Source organism: Ostrea edulis, chromosome 5, assembly GCF_947568905.1.
Source record: "Ostrea edulis chromosome 5, xbOstEdul1.1, whole genome shotgun sequence".
Classification (NCBI taxonomy): Eukaryota; Metazoa; Mollusca; class Bivalvia; order Ostreida; family Ostreidae; genus Ostrea; species Ostrea edulis.
This window is the reverse complement of record NC_079168.1, coordinates 6,283,982-6,309,352: the sequence shown is the minus strand read 5'-3', so window position 1 is coordinate 6,309,352 and position 25,371 is coordinate 6,283,982. Positions and strand designations below refer to the sequence as shown.

General features: G+C 36.7%; 1 protein-coding gene across 1 annotated transcript; it reads right to left on the bottom strand.

Annotated features, from left to right (window-relative positions):
• Positions 1-5,774: 5,774 nt before the first annotated feature.
• Positions 5,775-10,621, bottom strand: LOC125649549 (E3 ubiquitin-protein ligase TRIM71-like). The gene has a single exon (XM_048877162.2). It carries the CDS (start codon positions 10,619-10,621, stop codon positions 8,948-8,950), a length of 1,674 nt encoding a protein of 557 aa, XP_048733119.2. The 3' UTR covers positions 5,775-8,947.
• Positions 10,622-25,371: the final 14,750 nt, after the last annotated feature.

The window sequence follows — 25,371 nt, the reverse complement described above, 5'->3', positions numbered from 1 at the left end:
AGGTGGCCCATTACACCCTGGAATAGTTTCTCAAATCAGTACAAATTGATTTAATCATAAAAGATTTGATGATATATAATAAGTATATATGCCAAAAAGGCAGAAAATATGCAAATATGGATACAAACAGGATTTTCAAAAAGACTATTTCAACACATATGAACAAAAGACTGACGGATTTGAACTCGATATCTGCGGGTCACCAGCCCAATGCTTTAACCAATGAGCTACGATGATAGACAAAAAATCGATCGATACAAATAATTTCGCAAAACATTTAAATCGCCATATTGTGACGTAGTGTCATAAAGAGTATAAGATTTAATGTAGTGAGTTACCATAAACCTCTTACTGCCAATGAGTCATGCACTATACATGTGATTTATCTATGGCATAGGGGCGTTAATATTACTGTAACGTGTATCGGTCACCCAGCCATTGCCGAACACGCTCGCTGTTGCTTAACTTGCGTGATCAATAGAGACACGCTACCACATCACTAGAAAAGCTAGCTCTCTAGCGAGGCAGTATAAGTTCCCTCTTATACTGACCGCTACATTACCTTTAAAGTGGAGTAATAAAAATGACACTTTAAATGTGAGTTATTATATTACCAAATTGCGTGCCACTATTTTTAAAATCAGTTAGAAACATTTAATACCCCCAAGAGGATCTCCTGAGCTGAAAAATCAAGTGAGCTGTTCTGATCACATTTTGTCTTCTGCTCGCCTGTCCGTTCGTAAACTTTTAATATTTTCGACTTCTTTCCAGAACACGGGGCAAATTACAGCCAACCTTTGCCTCAAAGCATGCTTGACCAAGCATGGGTAAAGAGGATTCAAATTTGTTCAAATGAGTACCAGCTCTTTTTATTACCCCGTTTGAAAAAGAGGGGACATTGCTTTGGTTTCGCACCTGTCACTAGTCTGTAGACCAAGTCTTACCCGCTCAATATATAAAGACTCGTTTGCTTGACAAACTTCGTACCTTGGTTGCCCCTAAAGACTAGACGATCCCTATTGATTTTCAGGCCACAAGAGCAAGAGTCAAACTGGACATGGTACGATATTGTCCGCTCAATATCTTGAGAACCCTTTGCTTGACAGACATGAAAAACTTCGTACACTGGTTCTGCCTAAGGAGTAGATGATCCGTTTGATTTTGAGATCACACCGTCAAAGGTTAAGGGTCAATCTGGACATGATAAAATGTCCGCTCAATATCTTGATAACAATTTGTTTAAAATACACACACCTTGATATTCTAAAATATCTTAACAAGTAGATAACGCCTATTGATTTTCAGGTCAAAGGTAAAGAGTAAATTTAAAATTGGACATAGTAAGATATTATCCGCTCAATGTCTTGAGAATACTTTGCTTGTCAGACATCATGTTTGGTACACTGGTTCTACCTAAGGAATAGATGACCCGTATCGATTTTGATATCTAAAGAACCCTTTGTTTGACAGACACCAAACTTGGTTCAACATAAAGAGTAGATGACATTGATTTTCAGGTTGATGGTCAAATTTATCTGGACATAAGATATTGTCCGTTCAATATCTAAAGAACCCTTATCCCTAAGAGTTACTAAATATGGTACATTGGTTACCCATAGAGGGTAGATGACCCCTCTTGTTTTTCATATCACAAGGTCAAAGGTCAAACTGTACATAGTAAGATATTTTCTGCATTTTTTATTGAACTGGTGCTGTATGGCATAGTATTGTCCCTAGTCTATTTATTCCAACTGTGTATATCTTTGTTTATTGTCATTTATTGAATTTGTATTTGAATAAATGACCATTCTTATTCCTTTAAGGTGGTTGTTAATGTTATGATTTCACAGGGCTAACAAACAAACATAAAGATATCTTCTGCTCTTTGTCTTGAGAACGCTATGCTTGACAGATATCAAACATTGTACAGTTCTCTCTAAGGAATAGCTGACCGGTATCGATTTTGAGATCCAAAGAACCCTTTATTTGACAGACATCTAACCTGGTTCACTGGTTGTACATAAAGAGTAGACGACTCCTGTTGATTTTCAGGTAAAGGATCAAACTTCTCTGGACACCATATATTTTCCGCTCAATATCTAAAGAACCCTATGCTTGAATGATACCAAACTTGTTACATGGTTGCGCTTAGAGAGTTGATGATTCCCCTTGACGTTTAGGTCAAGGGTCAAATTGGGCATAGGACGATATTTTCTGCTTAATATTTTGAGAACACTTTGCTTGATTGATATCAAACTTGGTGCACTTGTACCTAAGACGTTGAACCATATCGATGTTGAGATTCAATGGTCAACCTGGACACGATAAGACATTGTTCACTCAATATGTTGAGAGCCATTTCCTTGGCAGACATAAAACGCGGTACAATGGTGCCCTTTAAAGAGTAGAAGGCCTCAATGGTTTTCAGATCACAAGGTCAAAGGTCATGATTCGAATGACTGGTTATTTATAAATGTATGCTCCGCATTTTCTCTATCATCAACTTCCCATATTTATATAACAATATTCCATTATCACCTGCATATGGTGTTTATATCTCTAAACTGATTCGATACGCAAGGGCTTGATTATATATATTTTTTAATCAAGGCAAGCTACTGACAAGCATATTGATGGTGCTGGAGTTTCAACAGTCTTTTTTAAAGTCAGCATTTCGTAAATTCTATGGTCGTTATAACGATCTAGTTTGCCTATTCAACCTATCATTGGGTCAAATGTTGTCTGACGTGTTTCATACCGATTAACCGTTCGTGGCACACTGATATTGAGTACAGATAACTCCGTTTACCTGATCAAGATATAATACTCACAGCGGGTGAGACAAGTCGACAGGGGATGCTTGCTCCTTCTATGCGCCTGGTCCCACCTGTGTATCCAGGGGCCCGTGTTTGCCCGGGTCTCTATTTTGTGTTGCTTATAGGAGTTATGAGATTGATCATTGTTCGTTATCTTCGCCTTTCATCACATTTACTACGTTGTATAATGGTTGCTCCTGGCTAAAAGATAACCCATATTTTGCACTATCACAACATACATTATTGTTGTTTGATCATTTTGATATAGCTAACGGGGTCATACACATGTATATATTTCAAAATAGTTCTTGTTTCAAGTGGAGAGAAGTAAAAATTAATGAAATCTTGTGGCATATTTTAAAAATCTTCTCAATAAGCACTAGTACAATATCAATCAAACTTGATACAAATCATCGTGGGGGGAAAAGGGATTCACGTTTATTCAAATAAAAGGTCATATTCTCTCTCCAAAGGGGAGATAACTTTAAGAAGGCAAAAATAGGGTGGGATCATATCCATATTCTTCTCAAGAACCATTTGGTCAGAAAATTTAAAATGTACAAGAAATTTAAAGATTCTTGGCATAAAGTAGATTAACAGCAAGGCCATGATTAGCCACCATAATATGCAGTCCTATTTAGGTAATGGAAGTTCACATTGTGAGCCCCAAATGAATGTAATTGTTTTTTACATAGGGATATAAAGAGATCATTTACAAATCTTCGTCTCAATAATAGCAGGGCTATGATTAGACATATAATTCATATGCCAGGATCCTCTGGTAGTGCATTATTTAAATCATTACCCCCGGGAGTAGGCTGGAGCCACGGTATGATATAAGAATTTATATGGAATATTTTCATCGCAACAACAGCAGGGCCTTAATTAGTTACATGTACATGAAAGATGAAGATGACGAACAGTGATGAATCTCATATAAAGAACACAAAATAAAGAGTTGGGAAAACATGGACCCCTGGACATTCCAAAGGTGGGATCAGATGCCTAGGAGGAGTAAACATCCCCTATAGACCGGTCACAGCTAAAAGCATTTCAGATTCAAGTTTGTTTACATTAGGGGGCCAGGGGTAGGATGGGGCCACAATAAGAGATTAATGATTTATATGGGAATGTACAGGACATTAATTAAAGCAATTTTTTTTCAAGAGTAACATGATCAAACTAAATGATATTAAAATAAAAATGTTCCTAAGTTGTATCGATTTATGTTTGCCATGCCCTTGCGACTATAACGGGGACATCATTGTTGTCTTGTCGGTCTATCCGAAACTTTAACCTTTTTTATAACGTTTAAATGATAAGTGATAAGGCTTTCAAATTTCAAAAGGGAATTCCTTATGACAATACCTTTTTATTGCACCAAAGTCTTTACCTTGTGACCTTGGAGTTTGACCTACTTTAAGAAATTTCATCGTCGCTAGCCACTGTTACTGAGTCCGGTAGTACATACCCTACCTCACACCATGATCAGCGAAACCCTCGATTTTCATGAATATTTTTGAAATTGACCAATCACAGTCACAATAACATATTTCCGATATTTTAATGGCTGCGCCCACAACTAAAACGTGCAGTTTTTGTTTACAAGTAATAATGGACGAAAAGGCTACAGATCCCTGTTTACAGAAGCAAGTAAAGTTTATAAGTATTCATTAAATGAAATTTGTATTAATTGGTTACGTTTGCAACTCCTGTGCTAATAAACTTATTCGTATTCTCAAACTTAATGAGGAAATCTGGGGTCAAGTGGATGTGTTGAATTCTGAAAGACTAGAGTTGATCGGAAAATTATCTAAAGAGAGCAACGTGGTTACGCATATTATATGGTAGATTTATTACACCGGTGAAGTCGACAAAGAAGCATCCATTTGTTACAACAGCTAAAAAGTGTCTAGTTCTCAATCAGCAATCCTCGGATTATTCCGCTACGAGCACGCAATTTTCTTTCCACCAAATCAGAATAATCGAAGCTCACCGATTGGTTGACTAATGAACATAACTATTCATGAAGTCGAGACTTTTTTAATCAAACAGCCTTAAGGTAGAGCTTTCTTTCATTTCATACCATGGTCTTTGACCTTGTGATCTGGAACTTCTCCAGATCAGGAATATTATGTATTGAGGCACGTCGGTGTTGTGTGAATTCCAGATTGATTATTTAGTGACCCTTTGGGGCTAAGATGGGACCACGATGGGGAAATCAAAAGTAAAGATACAGAACAGTGATTATCTCATAAATCACATAATGAATACAAAATTAAGAGTAGGGCAAACAAAGACCCCTGGACATACTAGAGGTGGGAACAGGTGTCCAGTAGGGGTAAGTATCCCCTGCCATAAACCCTCTGTCTTGATCAGATAAACGTAGTAATCCGTAGTCAAAATCAGTATGTAAAGAACGACATAAAATTGATATGAAACACACCTGGGAGTATTTGACCTAATAGATTGATTGATTGATGTTTTCCGCCACACTTAACAATTTCTCAGTTATCTGGTGGCGCCCAGTTTTTATTGGTGGAAGAGAGAACCCAGACACAATGTACATAGGAAGAGACCACCGACCTTCCGAAAGTAAACTGGGAAACTTTACCACTTACCAGCGCGAGCGGGATTCGAACCCGCGCCGACAGAGGTGAGAGGCCGTGTGATTTTGAGCGCGATGCTCTAACCACTCGGCCACGGTTTCGAAATGCTGACTTCCAACGATATTGTTGAAGCATTTGTCAGTAGCTTGTCACGATTCAAAAATCGATCATACGCAGAACTCGTATATCAAATCAGTTGAGAGACGTAAACACCATATGCGGGTGATAATGGAATATTGCTATATAAATAGACGATAGAAATGTATTCTGTTTGTCATAAGATTGAGTGGTCAGTGTGCCGTTAACACCTATGCTTTAAAAAGTATCAAAATAAGAAGCAGACATAGAAGACTCTCTGGTGTTTTTAATTCCAAGTTCACTAAAATAAATCGAATTGACATATGACTAAAGATAAACATTGTTGATAGATAAATGTCGTCGATATATCTAAATGTTCAGTTGAAGGCCACAACTAGAGATGTTTCCTTTTCCTGTAGAAACGTTTGAATAAATTCTGCCTCGTAAGAATACAAAAACAGGTCGCAAATAAAGGAACACTGTTCATGCCCATGGGAATCCCAACATACCATTAGAAGACTTGATCACATAGACTACATAAATAGGAATCCCAATATCTTTTAATTTCAACTTTAGGGTACTTCTGGGTACAATTAGAGTTATGTATAACTAAGTAACGCTTTGAATGATTGGTGACAATATATGCATATTTTTGTGTTGCATTGTTATTGGAAAACCATCTGTTTATGATGTCAAAAAGCCAGTCTAAATTCATCATGAGAAATGGTCATGCAGTTTCGAGATGTCATACGTTTTGATGATATTGATGCAAGGTGAAGATAACGAACAGTGATCAATCTCATAATTCCTACAAGCAATACAAAATAGATAGTTGGGCAAACACGGACCCCTGGACACACCAGAGGTGGGATCAGGTGCCTAGGAGGAGTAAGCATCCCCTGTTGACCGGTCACACCCGCCGTGAGCCCCATATCCTGATCAGGTAAACGGAGTTATCCGCAGTCAAAATGAGAAAAGTTCTGTGATTTCAAATTTACTAAAAGTTCTTTCAAATTATTTAGAGTACACATTTGATTTACACCACTTCTTGCATATGTTGTGGTACAATACGTGTGACGTTTCAAAGCTATTAATACGTCTGTGTGGAGCAACGATAGGAGCTTGGTAGAACATTTACTGGATCCAGCAATATATCTGTGTTTGTAATGGTTTTAGCGAAGTTTTGGAATCCAGTATAGGTACGATGACTCATATTTTTCGCCCAATTGACTTAGATATCAAATATGGATGGAATTTATTTTGAGTAGTAGTGACCACATGATTATTGTAATGTACATTACATCATTCAATGACGTCAAATGACTGTTCCCATTCGGCGTTTATTCTATACTATTGATAGCTGTTTTCAATGACCTCTTCTAATTGGCAATCAGAGAAAATATATCTGTATGAGTGCCATGCGGGTGGTGTGTATGTTGTGAAATGGTCATGCATCAGGATATGTGTCTTTTCGCATTGGATTTGTCGCATCTCCAAAGAGGATATACATGTATTGTTGAAAAATTATATACAAATGTTTAATATTTATGCATAAATGTGTATTAAATTTAAATTTTGCTGTATCATTACTGTTGACTTCCAGGGAAAAATTGCTTTTTGTCTTCAGGTATTTTTTTTTTCAACATTTAAAACCTGTACATTAAGTCACCTGTAATAGTACTTTAAGAAAAAAAAAAAACTGTTGATTTAGTTAAGAATGGACAGTTTGTCAATTTAGTAGATCTATATGGTTACAGGTGACTTATTCTACCCTTTTTGTAAATCTATTTTGCTATATAAAATACAAAACACACACACACACACACACACACACACACACACACACACACACACACACACACAAAACTACAATGTTTTAAATATGTTGAAATATAAAACACTCTTGATCAACACTTCACTCGCGAATTTCTGTTTTCGCGATTTGACATCTTAAAGTTACATGAATTTCGCGGTATTATTAATTTGTTTTTTAAGGATATTTCTCTGAATTGTGTCCACCAGGTCTTTGTCTTAATCATATAGGGATCTTCCAAACACGCCGAAATTTTCTAATATATTTTTATTAATGTTGATATTCAGTATTATACATCAAACCTTTCACCAAAACCCAACAACGATATTCCAATTACGGATTGACTGATGATATCCGGGTTTTGCTGAATATTGTTGTGCATGAGTTCATCTACTGTTACTGGCTGATACTCCCGAACTGCATGCCTTGTTTGCTTCCTGCATTTCAATATAGTCAGATCTTTACTTAGATATCACATGTAACTTGTATATCATATTTATTCTTTTTTCTACTTGTAGCTCAGAGTTTCCACGTTTTTCCAATGGTTGTACTCCACCGTATGCTTTTGGTGCAGTTTTACCGTATTTTCGAGCTTCTCGAATAGCTGAAGTATCGTCGTATATGGTGTTTACAACAGCACCAATGTAAATCAAGTTTTGTTGTTTACACTCAATAAGTGCACCATGGATATGTTTACTACTCGGATGTTATTTTGCATTATCCTGTTTAAGTATTCGTTTTATGAACTGTCAGCGTTGTCAACAATGCAGTCGACTTGAATAAATAAAAACAAAGTTTGCATCTGTTGCATGTTTCCCTTCCGTTGGGTATGGTTCTTGTTTGTGTCTGCGCTGATTTGATGAACTGTGAAATTTCTTTGTTTTAACTTTTTGCAGGAAAATCTTGTTACTAATCAAAGGGTTGAGAGACAAAGGGTGTTGAGCTTCATAGAACACTGGATCGATGATTGTCCCGTGAAAGATCGGCCCGCGGAAAACGTACCGAGCCATATAAGGAAGCCAAGCGTCAAGATGTTCACAACCTCCAAGAAATGGAACCTCCAAAACTTGTGATTGTGAAAAAAAAAACCCGATAATATCAAGAAGACTGTATTTTAATTAGTCACTTATGTTATATCATAGAAGAAATCACGAGAGGACCCAAAATATTATAAACCGTTTGTATTTTGATTCCCATACTGCGCAGTTGACCTCGACATAACGAGTAACAAGCACTCTACAACCTCAGAATTATATATGGCTATCTCTCTGTTATCAAGCATTCGTAAGGTTAAGGTTATAGATATTGCTATAATAAATAAATATATGTAAATTGATCATGGATCATATATGGCAGTCTCAAAGCTTAGAAATCGGTTCCTGAAGAACTCGGTTTTGAATAGAAAACCACTCCAGTACACTTCACATCATATCATATCACAACGAAATGGTACATCATGCACATCAGCAAGAGTTGATAAAATACTCAACTGCGACGTTTAACGAATACTTATCGTCTTTTTAAAGCGTTGCAAGAGGAATATTTGATGATATACATGACTTGGTACAAAATGTTTATTGACATTTCTGCCATTAAGCAGGAATGGTTTACCGTTGTTACAAACGTAAACATCAGTCCAGATACTTGATTACTTTAATGCATTCTGTGTCACATTCTCCAACCCAAAGGTTTTCATTACTGTCAACGCTTATAACGAATGGATCTCGCAGGGTACAGTTGATGTAGCGCAAGAACTTTCCGTTCCGGTCAATCACGTGCACGCAATCATTATTGCGATCCACAACGAGAATTCGACAACAGTTGTCTGTGTCTATCCCGTGAGGATAAAACTCTTTGTAGCTTCGGGAATGGTTTCCTGTATAACGGAAACGGAATTCTCCAGATTTCTTCACCACGATGACAGCGCAGGCATTGCAGTCAGATACACAGATATCACGGTTTCCGTTTTCAGTGATATACATGTTGTTTCGACTTGATGAAAATAGAGGCTTCCCAGTGTCATCAAACTGAATTTCTTGTTTCATTCTACCTTCGGAAAATATGCCAACTTTACTTTCGATGTAGCTATTTCGGCGCATGCAGACCATTAAATCGCCTTCTGAATTAAAGCAAAGGCCATATGGAATCCAGCCAGCAACATTTACTAACTTCTCGATATGACCGTTTCTGACTACATTTACACATTCATCCGTTTTGTGTGAGAAAGCTATTTCGTTTTCGTTGTTTAATGCGATATCTTTCTGACTATTTCCTGAAATAGCGTCGATGCATTTCAGCAGTGTGCCTTTCTTGTCGAACTGGCTCAGCTTCTCATCATCACCATAAACCCATGCCTTGTCTGGAAACTCGCAGAAAATCCCTTTTAGCTTTGTACAATCAATTTTGAGAGTAGCCAAACAATCTGGTTCTTCAAGTAACATTCGTGCAGATACTGCAGACACCTCACCTGTTCTGCTGATGGAAAATCCAGGTAGTGTGGATTTAATAGAAGGTTTGAGAGACATAAGCTGTAGAATGATATCTTCGTGTTTGACGTCTGACGGAACTACTTTCGGTGGAGATATTTCTATTCTGTTCGGAACAAGTCGTAATTCATCAACCCTAGACTCGTATTCCAACAGGTCGAAGGTCTTGTCGTCTTTCAAAAGATCTTCGTTTTTCTGAATAGTATCTATTATATCTTGTAGAGATTTTTGAATTTCCTCTATATCGTCCTTCAAGCATTTGATGTCTTCGTCGCCCATATCAGTGACGTTCTTTTTCATAGTATTAATGGTAACATCAATGATCTGGTGCCATGTTTTCCCTATTTCTTTTAAGGAATCTATTTCTTTGTCGCACTCGGTTAAATACTGTGCAAGTTTCCCTTCCATTTTCTGCACGACTTTTTCATATTCATGTTTGAAATGCCTCAACTCTTGTAAATCTTCTTTTATGGTGCTCCGAGTTGTTTCGTAAATTTCCGCCAAATCTACTGCGCCATGTCGTTTATGATTTCCCGTCAGACACCGCGAACAGATAGAGACGTTACAATCCTGACAGTATAGATCAGAAATTTGTTTTGGATGATCCTTGCATTTCTGTTCTTCCGGTTCTGAAAAGACAGACTGTGATGCATACGGCAATATTTCATGCTTCGAAGCCTTGCTATTTTCGATATGTCTACTCACACAACGTTTACAGAGATTAACAGCACAACTGTTGCAGTGATGGACAACGACATCGGTACATAGGCTGCAACGAATGACATCCTGTGCCATACTGTGAGGAGTTCCATTGTTCATCTTTTACCTGGAAAGTAAGAAAATGATGTTACCAAATTCAAGTAACAGTTATATACACCATGTGATAATAATTATAGTTGTAGAGAAAATTCAAACTGATGGTTGACTTCTACATTTCACTCAGAATGTCAACCCACAGATTTTCCTCCAATAGTTCGAAAATTCAGCCTAATTACAACCTGGGACCTCCGTGCCGAGTGGTTAGAGCATTGCGCTCAAAATCACACGGCCTCTCACCTCTGTCGACGCGAGTTCGAATCCCGCTCGCGCCGGTAAGTGAGAAAGTTTCCGCATTTTACTTTCGGAAGGTCGGTGGTCTCTTCCCATGTACATTGTATCTGGGTTCTCTCTTCCACCAATAAAAAACTGGGTGCCACCAGATAACTGAAAAATTGTTGAATGTGGCGGAAAAAACATCAATCAATCAATCAATCTTATAGGAGTTATGAGATTGATCACCGTTCGTTATCTTCACCTTTCATGCACCTGTCTAAACCTCTTAACTACTATAAGCGATACAAATTAGAGAGTTGGACAAACAAGGACCCCTGGACATACCAAAGGTGGAATCAGGTGCACATGAGGAGTAAGCATCCCCTGTCGACCGGTCACACCCGCCGTGAGCCCTATATTTTGATCAGGTAAACGGAGTTATCCGTAGTCAAACTCAGTGTGCCAAGAACGACCTAAGAATCGGTATGAAACACGTCAGACAGCATTTGACCCAACGATAGGTTGTATTGGCAAACTAGATCGTTATAACGACCATAGAATTTGCGAAATACTGACTGTAAAGAAGATTGTGAAAACCCTGCACCATCAACTTATTTGTCAGTAGCCTGCTTCGATTTAAAAACTGACCATAAGCCGAACAAGTTCTTACTTATCAAATCAGTTGAGAGATATAAACACCATCTCCAGGTGATAATGGAATATTGCTACATAAATATGGAAAGTTGGCGACGGAGAAGCTGAAATTATCCCGTTTGTCATAAAGTGGAGTTGTTAGTTTGCCGTTAATATCTACTTTAGATAAAATATATAAATATGAAGCAGAAGTGGGCGACTCTGTGGTGTCTTTTATTTCGAGTTCACTGGGATATATCGAATGTGTCACGGAAAAGTGTTATTCTTTAATTGCCCTAACGTGGAACACTGTGTTTCCTTTTAAATCATGAATGAAAATATAAATATCAACAGTATGTGTACATTTCTTTCAAATCTAATCACGTAGCTTGCTAAAAAAGAAAAAAAAAAGTCAACTGCTGATCTGTAGATGTTGAGTTCGAGTTCAGCACGGGGTTTTAATTTTTCAGATTACTTTCTACTAAAACTGAATTTTTGACTAAGTAAAGTAAATATGAAACTTCAATCTAATTTAAATTTAAAGCCACGAAAGACACGCAAGTTTGGAAAACCAGGGCAAATTGCAAGAAAGAATAGAATTAAAATGAAATCAAGATTTCATTTTAATAAAAGTAATTGGATCAAATTTTCTTCGATGTCGCAGACTATCTCAGAATATTCGAACTACAAAACATTACTTATTTTCTTATTTCATTACTCTTTCGTTTTCGTTATTTTTCTACATTGCTTAATGTTGCCTTTGTAATTTAACTACATATGTTTATCATCAATTAAATTTCACCTTACTTATGACAAATATACAGGTTCATGAAAGGTGAAGATAACGAACAGTGATCAAACTCATGACTCTTATAAGGAATACAAAATGGAGATTTGGGCAATCGCGGACCCCTGGACATATCAGAAGTGGGATCAGGTGCCTAGGATGAGTATATGGTGTCATGACTTGGTTTGTGTTACAAAGAAAATGACAACAACATGGAACTAAATGATGAAGCTCAATAGAAGCATATTATAAACAGATGTATTCCTAGATACCTACAACTAGGATTTATTTTGTATTTAGTTTTAATGCATGTAGATAAAGAAATAATTCTGTTTCAAACGTACCCACAGAGAAAACAGATTTATAAATTATGTCCTATTGCAATACTCTATACTAAATCCTTCTTTTCAAATAAAGGGAAGAAAATAAGAGAGAAATGAGAAATCAAAATGCAGTTTGAGGGATAGATATTGCGAAAATAGGCTGAAGAATTTCATTGAATTGAAATAAAGCAAATAGTTTTTCCAGAAAGTTTTATAACCACCTAGTCCATCGCTTTCTTTTACATTGTGTTTCAAGGATCTATATTGGGAAACAGATCAACCTAGAAAACATAGGTGCAATCCAGTAATTATCCAGACAACAGACGTTAAAAATGCAGTATTTTATGAACATTAACAGAGTACTGAATATTCCTATTTTGACTAACTATAAAAGATTTTAGTATTTAAATTCAATACCCTTAAACGTGCATAGACTAAGAACGGGTTTTTAAAAACAATGTTGAACAATTGGGCATTCCCATATTAGATGAAAAATTATTTCCTGCTCCTCTTCACAAAAAGTAGAGACGTGTGTGTCAGCGTTGCCTATTTTTGTACATACATACTGGTGGTTAGGATATGATGATTAAATTTGAATTAAAACCTTTGTAATTTACGATAAAAATTCTTTGCAAGTTATAGAAAACATTTTGTTTTTATTTTACATATATTTCATTATATACTTTATACATTAATGCCTATACGAGACTTTTTCTTAAGGTACGAATTGTGGTCCTTTGTATGTTGACCTTCAAACAATTCTATATGAGAAGAAAAAATCTCTTGCTGTGGCCTTTAACTCTACATTCAGATATATCGACGACGTCTTATATATTAACAGTAATAATTTTCATTCATAGTCGGGAAAAAAGACATTGCAGAGTCCTCCACATCTGCTTTGTGCTTATTTTATTGAAAATGGATTAACGGCATACTAACAACTCAACTTATGACAAACGGGATGATTTCAGCTTCTACATCGTCAACTTTCCATATTTATGTAGCAATATTCCATTATCACCTGCATATGGTGTTTATGTGTTTATGTCTCTCAACTGATTCGATTCACAAGCAACTGATGCACCCAATTCCACGTCTGGTATATCCAGGGGACCGTGTTTGCTCAACTCTTCATGTTATATACCTAATAGGATTTATGAGATTGATCACTTTTCGTTATCTTCACCTTTTCATTGATCATGAGATTGTTTGTTATATTTACTTGTTCATATAGTAACCTATCTGCGGGATGGCCTTGCTATGTTTGGGGAAAGTTTGCTGCTGCATAGAGAATTATGTCCTGGGGAATATTTACTACATAGTAATAATGCATCCGAAAGTAAAGTGTTTGATGGCAAAGGGTTATCATGTGGACCGATTTCAAATATTCAATTCCTGGGTTTTTTTAATTTTTGCATCTTAGTTGTATTTCTGTGCATATTTCCTGTGTTTGTAGATAATTGTTAACTTACTAGAGTACGATTTTCATAACATTTTACTATTTCTTTACCAGATTTAGTAATTTTGGATGTCCAAAGCGTCAAAGTGGGTGTTTTATCTTTTGTTCGACGCTCTAATAATGTGCATGAAAGGAGAAAATAACGAACAGTGATCAATCTCATAACTCCCATAAGGAATACAAAATAGAGAGTTAGGCAAACACGGTCCCCTGGATAGACTAGAAGTGGGATCAGGTGCTAAGGAGGAGTAAGCATCCCCTGTTGACCGATCACACCCGCCTCGAGCCCCAGATCTTACACCTATATAAAATGTATATACTGTTACTGTCTTTTCTGATACCTAATGAAAAGTAGCAATGGAAAAGTTTACGTTAAAGAACAGTGATCAATTTCATAAATATTAAAAAGAATACAAATTGAGAGTAGGGCAAACCCGAGCCCCTTACTTCGTTTAAGAAAATGAAGATGAACCTCTTTTGAAGAATACAAAAATAAGAGTAGGGCAAACACGGACCACTGGACATATCAGAGGTGGGAACAGGTGCCTAGGAGTACTAAGTATCCCCTGTCGACTGATCACGCCCTCCGTGAACCCTATATATATATATATATATATATATATATATATATATATATATATTGATAAGGTAAATGGAGTAATCCGTAGTCTAAACCAGAATGTAAAGAACGTTCATGTTACTAAAATTTACAGTTTCCGATTTTGATAGATGAAGAAGTACGACGACATGAATCTTTTGTAAATGCCTTCCTCTGGAGAATCGTTTTATGCTTCTTTTTTTAAAAATGCATAGTAACTGTGCAATTCGTTCGAAAAGAAAAATATTCTTTGAAATAAATATACGATAATGTTATTGATTTTTCCATTCAATTTATATCAGTCCTACATCGAGATACAAGTGGTGGAATTACGAAAAAATTGATTTCTTTTTCGATATGCTATATTTCCTTGGGTTTTTCAAGTTTCGCCTCATTGTGCATCTTACCAGCAAGATATTGTTAACATGTCTAGGGTATCAAATGACATATGTTATATTTCCCTGTTCATGATTATTACTTCTGATTAAAATATTTTTGTAGGGTTATGCCAGACTTATTTGTTAAACATTGAGATAAAGGGTTCATGGCGGGTGTGACCGGTCAGCAAGGGATGCTTACTCCTCCTAGGCACCTGATCCCACTTCTGGTGTATCCAAGGGTCCGTATTGACCCTAATATTAATTTCGTATTCTTTATGCGATTGCACTGTTTGTCATCTCCACATTTCAATTCAGGAAATCCAGTTGGCCGTTGTTTTCCGTGTGGAAAACAGGAAACACATGTATGAACATGGATTAAAACTAAAATAAAAATAACCAAATAAGAGACACCAGGAAGGAAATAAATAAATTATGCAACAAAAAATGCCCCATATTTCCTCCAGAAGGCGATTCTGTTAACGTTGAAAATGTTACGGAATAGTATGACACACTCTGAATACATCATTCATACATACATGATTACACTTTTATTTGAAACTGTCAGAGAACCCATTGCTACGAATAAAAGGGTTTATTCTCCCACAAAATTCATCCCAGGTTTTGATGTAAAATTTTGTCGGTAATCATAGCTAGACCTCAACCAAACATTGGAAGACTCGTAGTATGATCCCATTCTTTTATCCCTCGTGAAAGCAATCGGTGATCAACATTAGAATGAATGCACTGTTTGAATGGATATTATAATGACCATGTTGTTGTTTAGTGTGGCATGATGCTATTATCATGAAATTTTATGCATGTAACTTTAGAGGTTTCCGATTACAAAATCTTGTCGGAATATAGATATAATGTTGTAATGAATAAACCTGCACATTAACATCAATTATTCACTCACGATATATCAAAACGGCAGTGATAAGCGATACACACCAGTCGTTTATTTAACGAAGGACAATGTTAGTAATCTTCGCCTTTCACACAGCTACAAGTGGCGTGTTTGTCAGACAGCATTCGATATGATGCTTGTAGAGAATAAACCTTAAAATTACCATTAATTACTTTTTTAATACACACTTGAAATTTCATCTCAACATCTTAAAATAAGACGGTCACCATTGATACTCACGACAAAGAACACAGCTATCCGTTTCGTTATCGATAGAACACAGCTATCCGTTTCGTTATCGATGGTGGGATGTTCCTGTTTGTAAGCAGACGTTAAGCTTAGGTTTACTGACTAGAGTATTACGTATTTCGCTACATCCGCAAGGGATGCTGCTAAATCGCGAAAAGGAAAATGAGAGAGAGAGAGATAATGACGAGCTCAGTTATTTAAAAATCATTTCCTCATAGAACAGACAGTCAAGCATAAAGTTTAAATTTTTCATACAGATAACAAATTATGCACATGAAGAAAAACATAAACAAATATTTGAATTAGTTTATTAGCTCACCTGAGCCAAATTTTCTAAAGTAAGCCTTTTGATCAAAATTTGGCCATCATCTACCTCTGTCGTAAACTATTAATATACTTTATGTTTCCAAGAACCACTAGACCAATTTCAACCAAAATTAAAAAATATTCAAATTAAGGGCCATGTTCCTTTCTAATGTAAAATAAAGAGAAACATATATATACATAGGATAATAAGATGGGGTAATTAAACATACCTTCTTCAGAACAATCAACCAGAAAAACCCAGTTTTGCATCATTAAGATATAGGCTCACGGCGGGTGTGACCTGTCGACAGGGGATGCTTGCTCCTCCTAGGCACCTGATCCCACCTCTGGTATATCCAGGGGTCGGTGTTTGCCCAACTCTCTATTTTGTATTGCTTATAGGAGTTATGAAATTGATCACTATTTGTTATATTTACCTTTCATGATAGCGTCCCTGGATAGATGTAACATCAATTTACCATCATGTCCTCAAAAACCTCAACAGTATTTTGTGAAAACATCTGCCCATTCTTTATGCCAATAAACGAATGGTTGATGTTTTCAAGAAACCCCTATGACATCCTTCAGACGCTCCAGAAATCTGATGGACATGATATTAAAGACTAGAGTAGATAACTCATTACCTAATGGAGGGTTCAAAACTGGCTTAGACATCATATGCCAATGATGCAAATATAACTCAAGACATTGTGAACTTTTAGTTAGCAGTCGTGTCACATATTGGATTTGTAAACTTTTTACATTTTCGACTTCTTCTTCAGAACTTCTGGGCCATTTTTAATGAAAAGCATCCTTGGGTAAAGGGCTTTCCAGTTTGTTCAAATGAGGGGTCATGACCTCTTCAATGGGGAGATAATCACAAAAATGCAAAACTCGGGTGGGGTAATTTAAAAATCTTCCTAAGAACCACTGGGCCAGAAGATCTAAAATTTACACGAAAGCTTCCTGACAGTGCAAATTGAAGTTTGTTAAAACCATGACCCCCGGGAGTAGGTTGGGACCACAATAGGGGATCAAAGTTTTACATGCGAATATATATCGAAAATCTTTCTAAAAACTTCTTCTCATCTTCTCAAGAACCACTGGGCCAGGAAAGTACAAATTTACATGAAAGCTTCCTAACATAGTGCAAATGCAGGTTTGTTAAAATCATAGCCCCCAAGAGTAGGATGGGGCCATTATAGGGGATCAAAGTTTTACATATTATTATATTTACGCAAATATATAGGGAAAATCTTTTAATCGTCTTCCTCTCAAGAACCACTGGGCTAGAAAAGTTTATATTTTTATAAAAGCTTACTGACATAGTGCAGATTTAAATTCGTAAAAATCATGCATGACCTCCAGGGTTAGGGTGGGGCTCTCTTCCTCCCCAAAATCATGCATTAATGTTTTATTGGCTATCATGATTTTTTTTAAATCTACTTATTTAAAAAACAAGAAACATCTGTTGAGGCAAGAGGCGTAACATGTGATGTGTAGGGGGATTCAAATCCAAGAAATACAAATAGATGGACTTAAATCACAACTCGATGACGAGCAAATAAGTTTGACTAGAAAGAAATTTAATGATGATCAATTTTGCCTCATTTGAATAGTGTTGATAGAGGTGTGTTTCTGTTTGTAAGAGAGGATATAACTTCACCTATGGAGGCCAATCACATGATTAAATTTTACCCTTAGAATCACTAAAATTCAGGAGCTTGCGGGGACTTCGCCCCCAGACCCCCTGCCGCTTGACAAAATTCCATGCGCCCCCCCCCCCATCAGAATTCCTGGGTCCGCCCCTGATTGTATTGGCAAATTAGATTGTTATAACGACCATAGAATTTGCAAAATTGCTTACTTTAAATGAGACTGTTGAAACCCCTGCACCATCAACTTGTTTGTTAGTAGTCTGCTTTGATTTAAAACCTAACCATAAGCAGAACAAACTCTTGCGTATCGAATCAGTTAAGAGATATAAACACTATAAATATATGCAGGCAATAATGGAATATTGCTATATAAATATGAGAAGTTTACGATGGAGAATCTGAAATCATCCCGTTTATCATAAAGTTACGTTGTTAGTCTGCCGTTAATATCTACTTTCAATAAAATATCTAAGTATGAAGCAGAAGTGGACGACTCTGTGATGTCTTTTATTTCCAGTACACAGGGATATATCGAATCGACATATGAATGAAAATTATTATTGGTAATAGATAAAACGTCGTCGATATATCTAAATGTCGCATTGAAGGCTACAGCAAGCAATTTTTCTTCTCATGTAGAAGTTTTTGAATAAATTCTTCTTCATAAGAATATAAAAACAGGTCAGAGAACAAAGGAGCACAATTCGTTCCCATGGGATTCCATCAGGCTGTTGGAAGACCCGATCACCAAAGACTACGACGATATTGTTAATGAAGAACTCCAGAATCTTTTTAATATCAACTTCAGAGTGATTGTATGTAGAATCAGTACTTGTGCGTGGAAGCAGAGTGGTGTTTAACAAAGTATTTTTGGAATGACTGATCACTAGATAAGAATATTTCCTTTTTCCATTTTTGTTGAAAAAGCAGTTGTCTGTGATATCATATAAAGTGTTGAAAAATCATACTTTTTTATGCTGTTGATTTGAGAAATGTTTCGTGCTAGCGCTAGTGTTGTGTTTTAGCTCACCTGAGCTGAAAGATCAAGTGAGCTTTTCTGATCGCCTGTTGTCCGTCGTCTGTCTGTCCGTCTGTAAACTTTTTACATTTTCGACTTCTCTAGAACCACTTGGCTAATTTGAACCAAACTTAATCAAAAGCATCCTTGGGTGAAGGGTTTTCAAGTTTGTTAAAATGAAAGGCCATGTCCCTTTCAAAGGGGAGATAATCACAAAAATGCAAAATAGGGTGGGGTCATTTAAAAATCTTCTCAAGAGCTGAGCCAGAAATGCTGAAATTTACATGACAGCTTTCTGACATAGTGAAATTCAAGTTTGTTCAAATCATGGCCCCTGGGGGTTGGATGGGGCCAGAATAGGGGATCAAAGCTGAGCCAGAAAAGCTGAGATTTACATGAAAGCTTTCTAACATATTTCAGATTTAATATTGTTAAAATCATGGCCTCCGGGGCTAGGATGAAGCCACAAGGGGTATCAAAGTTTTACATACAAATATATAGGGAAAATCTTTAAAATTATTCTTCTCAAAAACTGTTGAGCCAGAAAAGTTGAAATATACATGATAGCTTCCTGACATAGTGTAGATTCAAGCTTGTAAAAATCATGGACCCCGGAGGTAGGATGGGGCCACAAGGGGGATTATTGTTTTACATACAAATATATATAGAAAATCTTTAAAAAAATATATTCTTCTCAAAAACTACTGGGTCAACAAAGCTTCCTGACCTAGTGCAGATTCAAGTTTGTTAAAATTATGGCCACCGGCGGTAAGATGAGGCGACAATAGGGGATCAATTTTTACAAACAAATCAATAGGGAAAATCATTAAAAATCTTCTTCTGAAAAATCACTGGTCCAGAAAAGTTTACATTCACATGAAAGCTTCCTGACCTATTGCAGATTCAAGTTTGTTAAAATTATGGCCTCCGGTGGTAAGATGAGGCGACACTAGGGGGTCAATTTTTACATGTAAATATATAGGGAAAATCATTAAAAATCTTCTGAAAAATCACTGGGCCAGAAAAGTTTACATTCACATGAAAGCTTCCTGACCTAGTCCAGATTCAATTTTGAAAAAATCATGGCCCCGAGGATTAGGTTGGGATCACAATAGGGATCAAATTTTTACATGCGAATATATAGGGGAAAATCTTTAAATATGAGCCAATGTGACTCAGGTGAGCGATGTGGCCCATGGGCCTCTTATTTAAATATATATCTAGCCATCTTGTGTAAAACTCTTCTTTTGTCCCGATAAAGGGACAGTGATCAATCTCATAAATCCGATAAAGAGTACAAACTAAGAGAAGGACAAGCATGGACACACCAGACGTAGGTTCAGGTGTCTTGGACGAGTAAACATCCCCTGTTGATCTGTCACGCCTGCCGTGAGCCCTGTACTTTGACCAAGTATACGGAGTAATCCTTAGCCAATCATTGTAGGTAAAGAACAGTCAAACAATTGGTATGAAACACGTCATACAGCTTTCGTCTCATTGACAAAATGAATTAGAAATGGGTATCATGGAATTTGCTTTATGTCATTTTCTTGAAAAATGTTGATTTTGTTCAATGTTTGTAAGAGTTGTCTTCCGTTCACTGCTGTTACAATAACCTTACGCTTTTTAACAAAATGATACTCGATGTCGTGTCAAGACAATATGTCATGTAGCTGCAATAATGTAGCCCTATCCGATTTTTTTTACTCTGACGTTTTCAGGATAGGGCTACAATTCCATAGGACCTCCGTATTGGTGCATGCAAAATTCTTCATCTGCTCCGCCATGCTTGTTATCGCAAGATCTCGTAGGTGGATCTACTGAAAAACCTAAACATTGACAATCTGCGCGAAAATGTAAAATCATATGGTTGCAGAAATAATATACACGCTGCTGTTCAATTTTTAACTTGATATTAAATCTAAACCTTTTTGATATCCTCCGTACTTGTCCATTGATGTAAATACTGCCTTACATGGCATAGGCAAATAACTTGACAATCGAAAGTTGAAATTTCAGTACATCATACATGACGTACAAATTGGAATATATCGAAATTGTCGAAAACGCCGGTAGAATAGAGCCTCACAAATCGAAAGTTGCAGGTTGTAAATTTATATATTGACTAAAATTGATTGATTGATTGATTGTATCTTGCTTAACGTCTCGCTCGAGAATTTTTCACTCATATAGAGACGTCACCAAGACCGGTGAAGGGCTTCAAATTTAGGCCTATGCTCGGCGCTTAGGGCCATTGAGCAGTGAGGGTTCTTTAGCGTGCCACACCTACTGTGACACGGGTCATCCGTTTTTAAGGTCATCTCCGAGGACCCGTGACATTCACAACTGATGCCGAGCGTTTAGCGATGGAACTGTCACTACCTGTTTTAACGACTTAAGTACTAAGAAACATAGAAAATCATTTTAATTACGTAAAGAAAGTCAGTAAATGTTTAGAATGAAAATGTTGCGGGAGAGAATCATTCCCGCATTTGCACCATTACGGACATCCTAAGGAGTTGTAGCCCCCCCCCCCCCCCCCCCCCCCCAATCGATCGGAGAGGGCTACATTATTGCAGCTATATGTCATGCGACTCTAACAGTTTATCTGTAGTCACCGCAATGAAATGGATTCAAAAGCGTAAAATCAAACTCGGTTTCAATCTGTAAACGTTTTCTATTGGAACTACATGTATAAACTATCCCTTCATTTGTCAAAGAAAATCGGCGACCATGATTTCATACCCATGAAAAATGTAACCCTTTGTATAACAAACGACTTCACAGAATTTCTTTATTTCTGATTCAGCTTTGTTGGTTTATGACTATCGAATGCTACATTATGTGAAGCAATCTTAAAACAACACAGGATGTCCTCCTCGTATTTCGTCAGTCCTCTGCATTTTCTAAAGAGACAAACATACTTAAAATTCAGTTTATTTCATGCAAACCATTGAATGGTACATGACTGGACCAATCACATTATCGGGCCTTTTTAGCAGGTGCAAAAACATTCTCCAATGTATCGTCTTTATTCCAATAAGTGTTTGATAGAAACGATAAGATATCCCGATAGCAAGTCTAAATCCATGTTAATACAATGTAATCACTAATAAGTGACTATGGTTATAATCGTTCATTTTGTACAAATTTCGTACTTCCGGTGAACACATTGCATTCCAGGCGCCTTTCCCGACCTCTCCGGAAAGACCCGAGAATATACGATTGATGAGTGGGTTTGTGACAATGCAGTTGTACAGTCACTTTAGACCCCATATGACAACCAGTAATCGTATATTGAAGGTGAACAGTATGATGTATTTCTACATGCCCATAGCAAATCGTAAAATTATCTTTCAAATGCTAACAAATGTAACTTTAAAGTAACCCTTACTCAAGTGCAGAAATATGAAATGCCAATATGAAAGTCAACTTGTCTCCTTCATTGTAAGTGTTTTTATACTTTACCCAAATTACTCCGTTTACCTGATCAAGCAATAGGGCTCACGGGGTGTGACTGGTCACCAGGGCGTTCTTACTCCCCCTAGGCACCTGATCCCACATCGTCTGATGTGTCCAGTGGTCCGTCTCTGCCCTAATCCGAATTTTGTATTCTTTATAAGAATTCTGAAATTGATCACAGTTCATTACCTTCAATTTTCTTATAGGGGTATTTTAAAAATATTTTAGAATATTCAATCTTTTAAAGAACAACAGGGCCGTGATTACTCATATGTGGATTCTAAAAAATTCTAAAGAACTTTTAGTAAACTTGAAATCACAAAATTTTTCCCAAATTAATAGCATTAAAACCTATGACTTTTCAACATTATACATGACCATTCCTCACGATAAATTAAAGACTAGACTTTTTTACATCATAGACAGTTGCTTCTTCAACAAAAACGGAAAACGGAAATATTCATATCTAGTGATCAGTCATTCAAAAACTTACTTTGTTAAACACCATTCTGATTCCACTCACAAGTATTCTGAAGTTGAAATAAAAAATATGCTAGAGTTCCTCATTGACAATATCTTCGTGGTCTTTGGTGATCAGGTCTTCCAACAGTCTGTTGGAATTTCCATGGGCACGAATTGTGCTCCTTTGTTAGCTGACCTGTTTTTATATTCATATGAAGCATAATTTATTCAAAAACTTCTACGCGAGAAGAACAAATCTCTCGCTGTGACCTTCAATTCAACTTTTAGATATATCGATGACATTTTGTCTATTAACAATTATAGCTTTCATTCATATGTCGATTTGATATATCCCTGTGAGCCCGAAATAAAGGACACCACAGAGTCGTCCACTTCTGCTTCATACTTAGATATTTTATTGAAAGTAGACATTAACGGCAAACTGACAACTCAACTGTATGACAAACGGGATGATTTCAGTTTCTCCATCGTCAACTTCCCATATTTATGTAGCAATATTCCATTATCACCTGCATATGGTGTTTATATATCTCAACTGATTCGATATGCAAGAGCTTGTTCTGGGTATAGTCAGTTTTTAAATCGAAGTAAGCTACTGACAAACAAGTTGATGGTACAGGGATTTCAACAGTCTCGATTGAAGTCAGCATTTCGCAAATTCTATGGTCGTTAACGATCTAGTTCGTCAATACAACCTCGCATTGGGTCAAATGCTGTCTGACGTGTTTCATACCGATTGTTAAGCCGTTCTTGGCACACTGATTTGACAGCGGATAACTCCGTTTACCTGATCAGGATATGGGGCTCACGGCGGGTGTGACCGGTCAACAGGGGATGCTTACTCCTCCTAGGCACCTGATCCCACCTCTGGTGTGTCCAGAGGTCCGTGTTTGCCCAACTATGTATTTTGTATTGCTTGTAGGAGTTATGAGATTGATCACTGTTCGTTATCTTCACCTTGCATCAATATGCAAGCATCCCCGGAAGTAGAGTGGCGCCACAATAGGGGATCATATTTTTACATGTACATGGGTATATATTGGGGGAAAAAACTTCTCAAAAACAAAAAAGGTCATGATTAGTCGTAATAACATGCAAGCATCCCCAGATGGTGCGATTTCACGGTTGGGGCCACAATAGGGGATGAAAGTTTTATATTGGAATAAATAAGGAACCATCTTTTAAAATCTAAATTTAAAATACATTCAAGTTTCACACCCCCGCAACTATAGTCAAGGTATATTGTTTTGCCTTGTCTGTCTGTTTGTATGTCTGAAACCTTGCTCATAACTTTTGAATGGTGAGTGATAGGGCTTTCATATTCTATATGCACATTCCTTGTGACAAGAGCTTTTTGGTGCCAAGGTTGTTAACCTTGTGACCTTTACCGTGGAGTTCGGCCTACTTTTAAGAAAATATAACCTTTCCCATGACCTATTTTAGGTAGGACTTTCATAATTTGCATATATATTCCTTAGGGTTAGACCTAAGTTACATTTGTTTGGCATGACCTTTGACCTCGTTACCTTGACATTGGAGTTTGATCTACTTTGAGTAAAAACTATCATAATTACCTTCTGAACTGTTAAAAGTAGGGCTTTCATATTTTGTGTGTAGATTCTTTATGGCAAAACATTTCATTCCATACCATGGTGTTTGATCTAGTGACCTAGACATTGTTGTTTGGCCTACTTTAAGAAAACATAGCCTAGTCAATTTCTCCTTAACTATTTAAGGTAGAGCTTTCATATATATATATATATATATATATATATATATATATATATATATACACACACACACACACATATATATATATATATATATATATATTTGTGCTTGTATTTCATAACATGATCCTTGACCTTGACCTCCTCCAGAACAGCAAGGTCATGCTATTTTTATTGGTGTTGAGGCATTCCCGTGTGTGAATTCAGGTTTGGTCGTGATACTTTGGAACTAAGTTGGGGCCACGATATGGGGTGGATGTTTTTGTAGAAATAAAGATTGAAGAAAAACCTTTAAAACATCACAACAGCTGAACAATAAAAGGGCCAGTGCGATTCTGGTGAGCGGCGTGGCCCATGACTCTCTGGTTAAAATAGAAATATACTGTATGTCCTTCGTACATTGAATAACACTTTGGCAACACATATGATAACTTAAAGTAAGTCATTGTTATGTTAGTGTATACTTTACCAGACAACATTAAGTATCTCCAAACGCTTAAGTTACTAACTAAATTCATATTAAACAGTAATAACAATACTATTC

Excerpts from the sequence above, each read along its gene's own strand:
- LOC125649549 (XM_048877162.2), bottom strand. The coding sequence starts at position 10,621 with ATGAACAATGGAACTCCTCACAGTATGGCACAGGATGTCATTCGTTGC.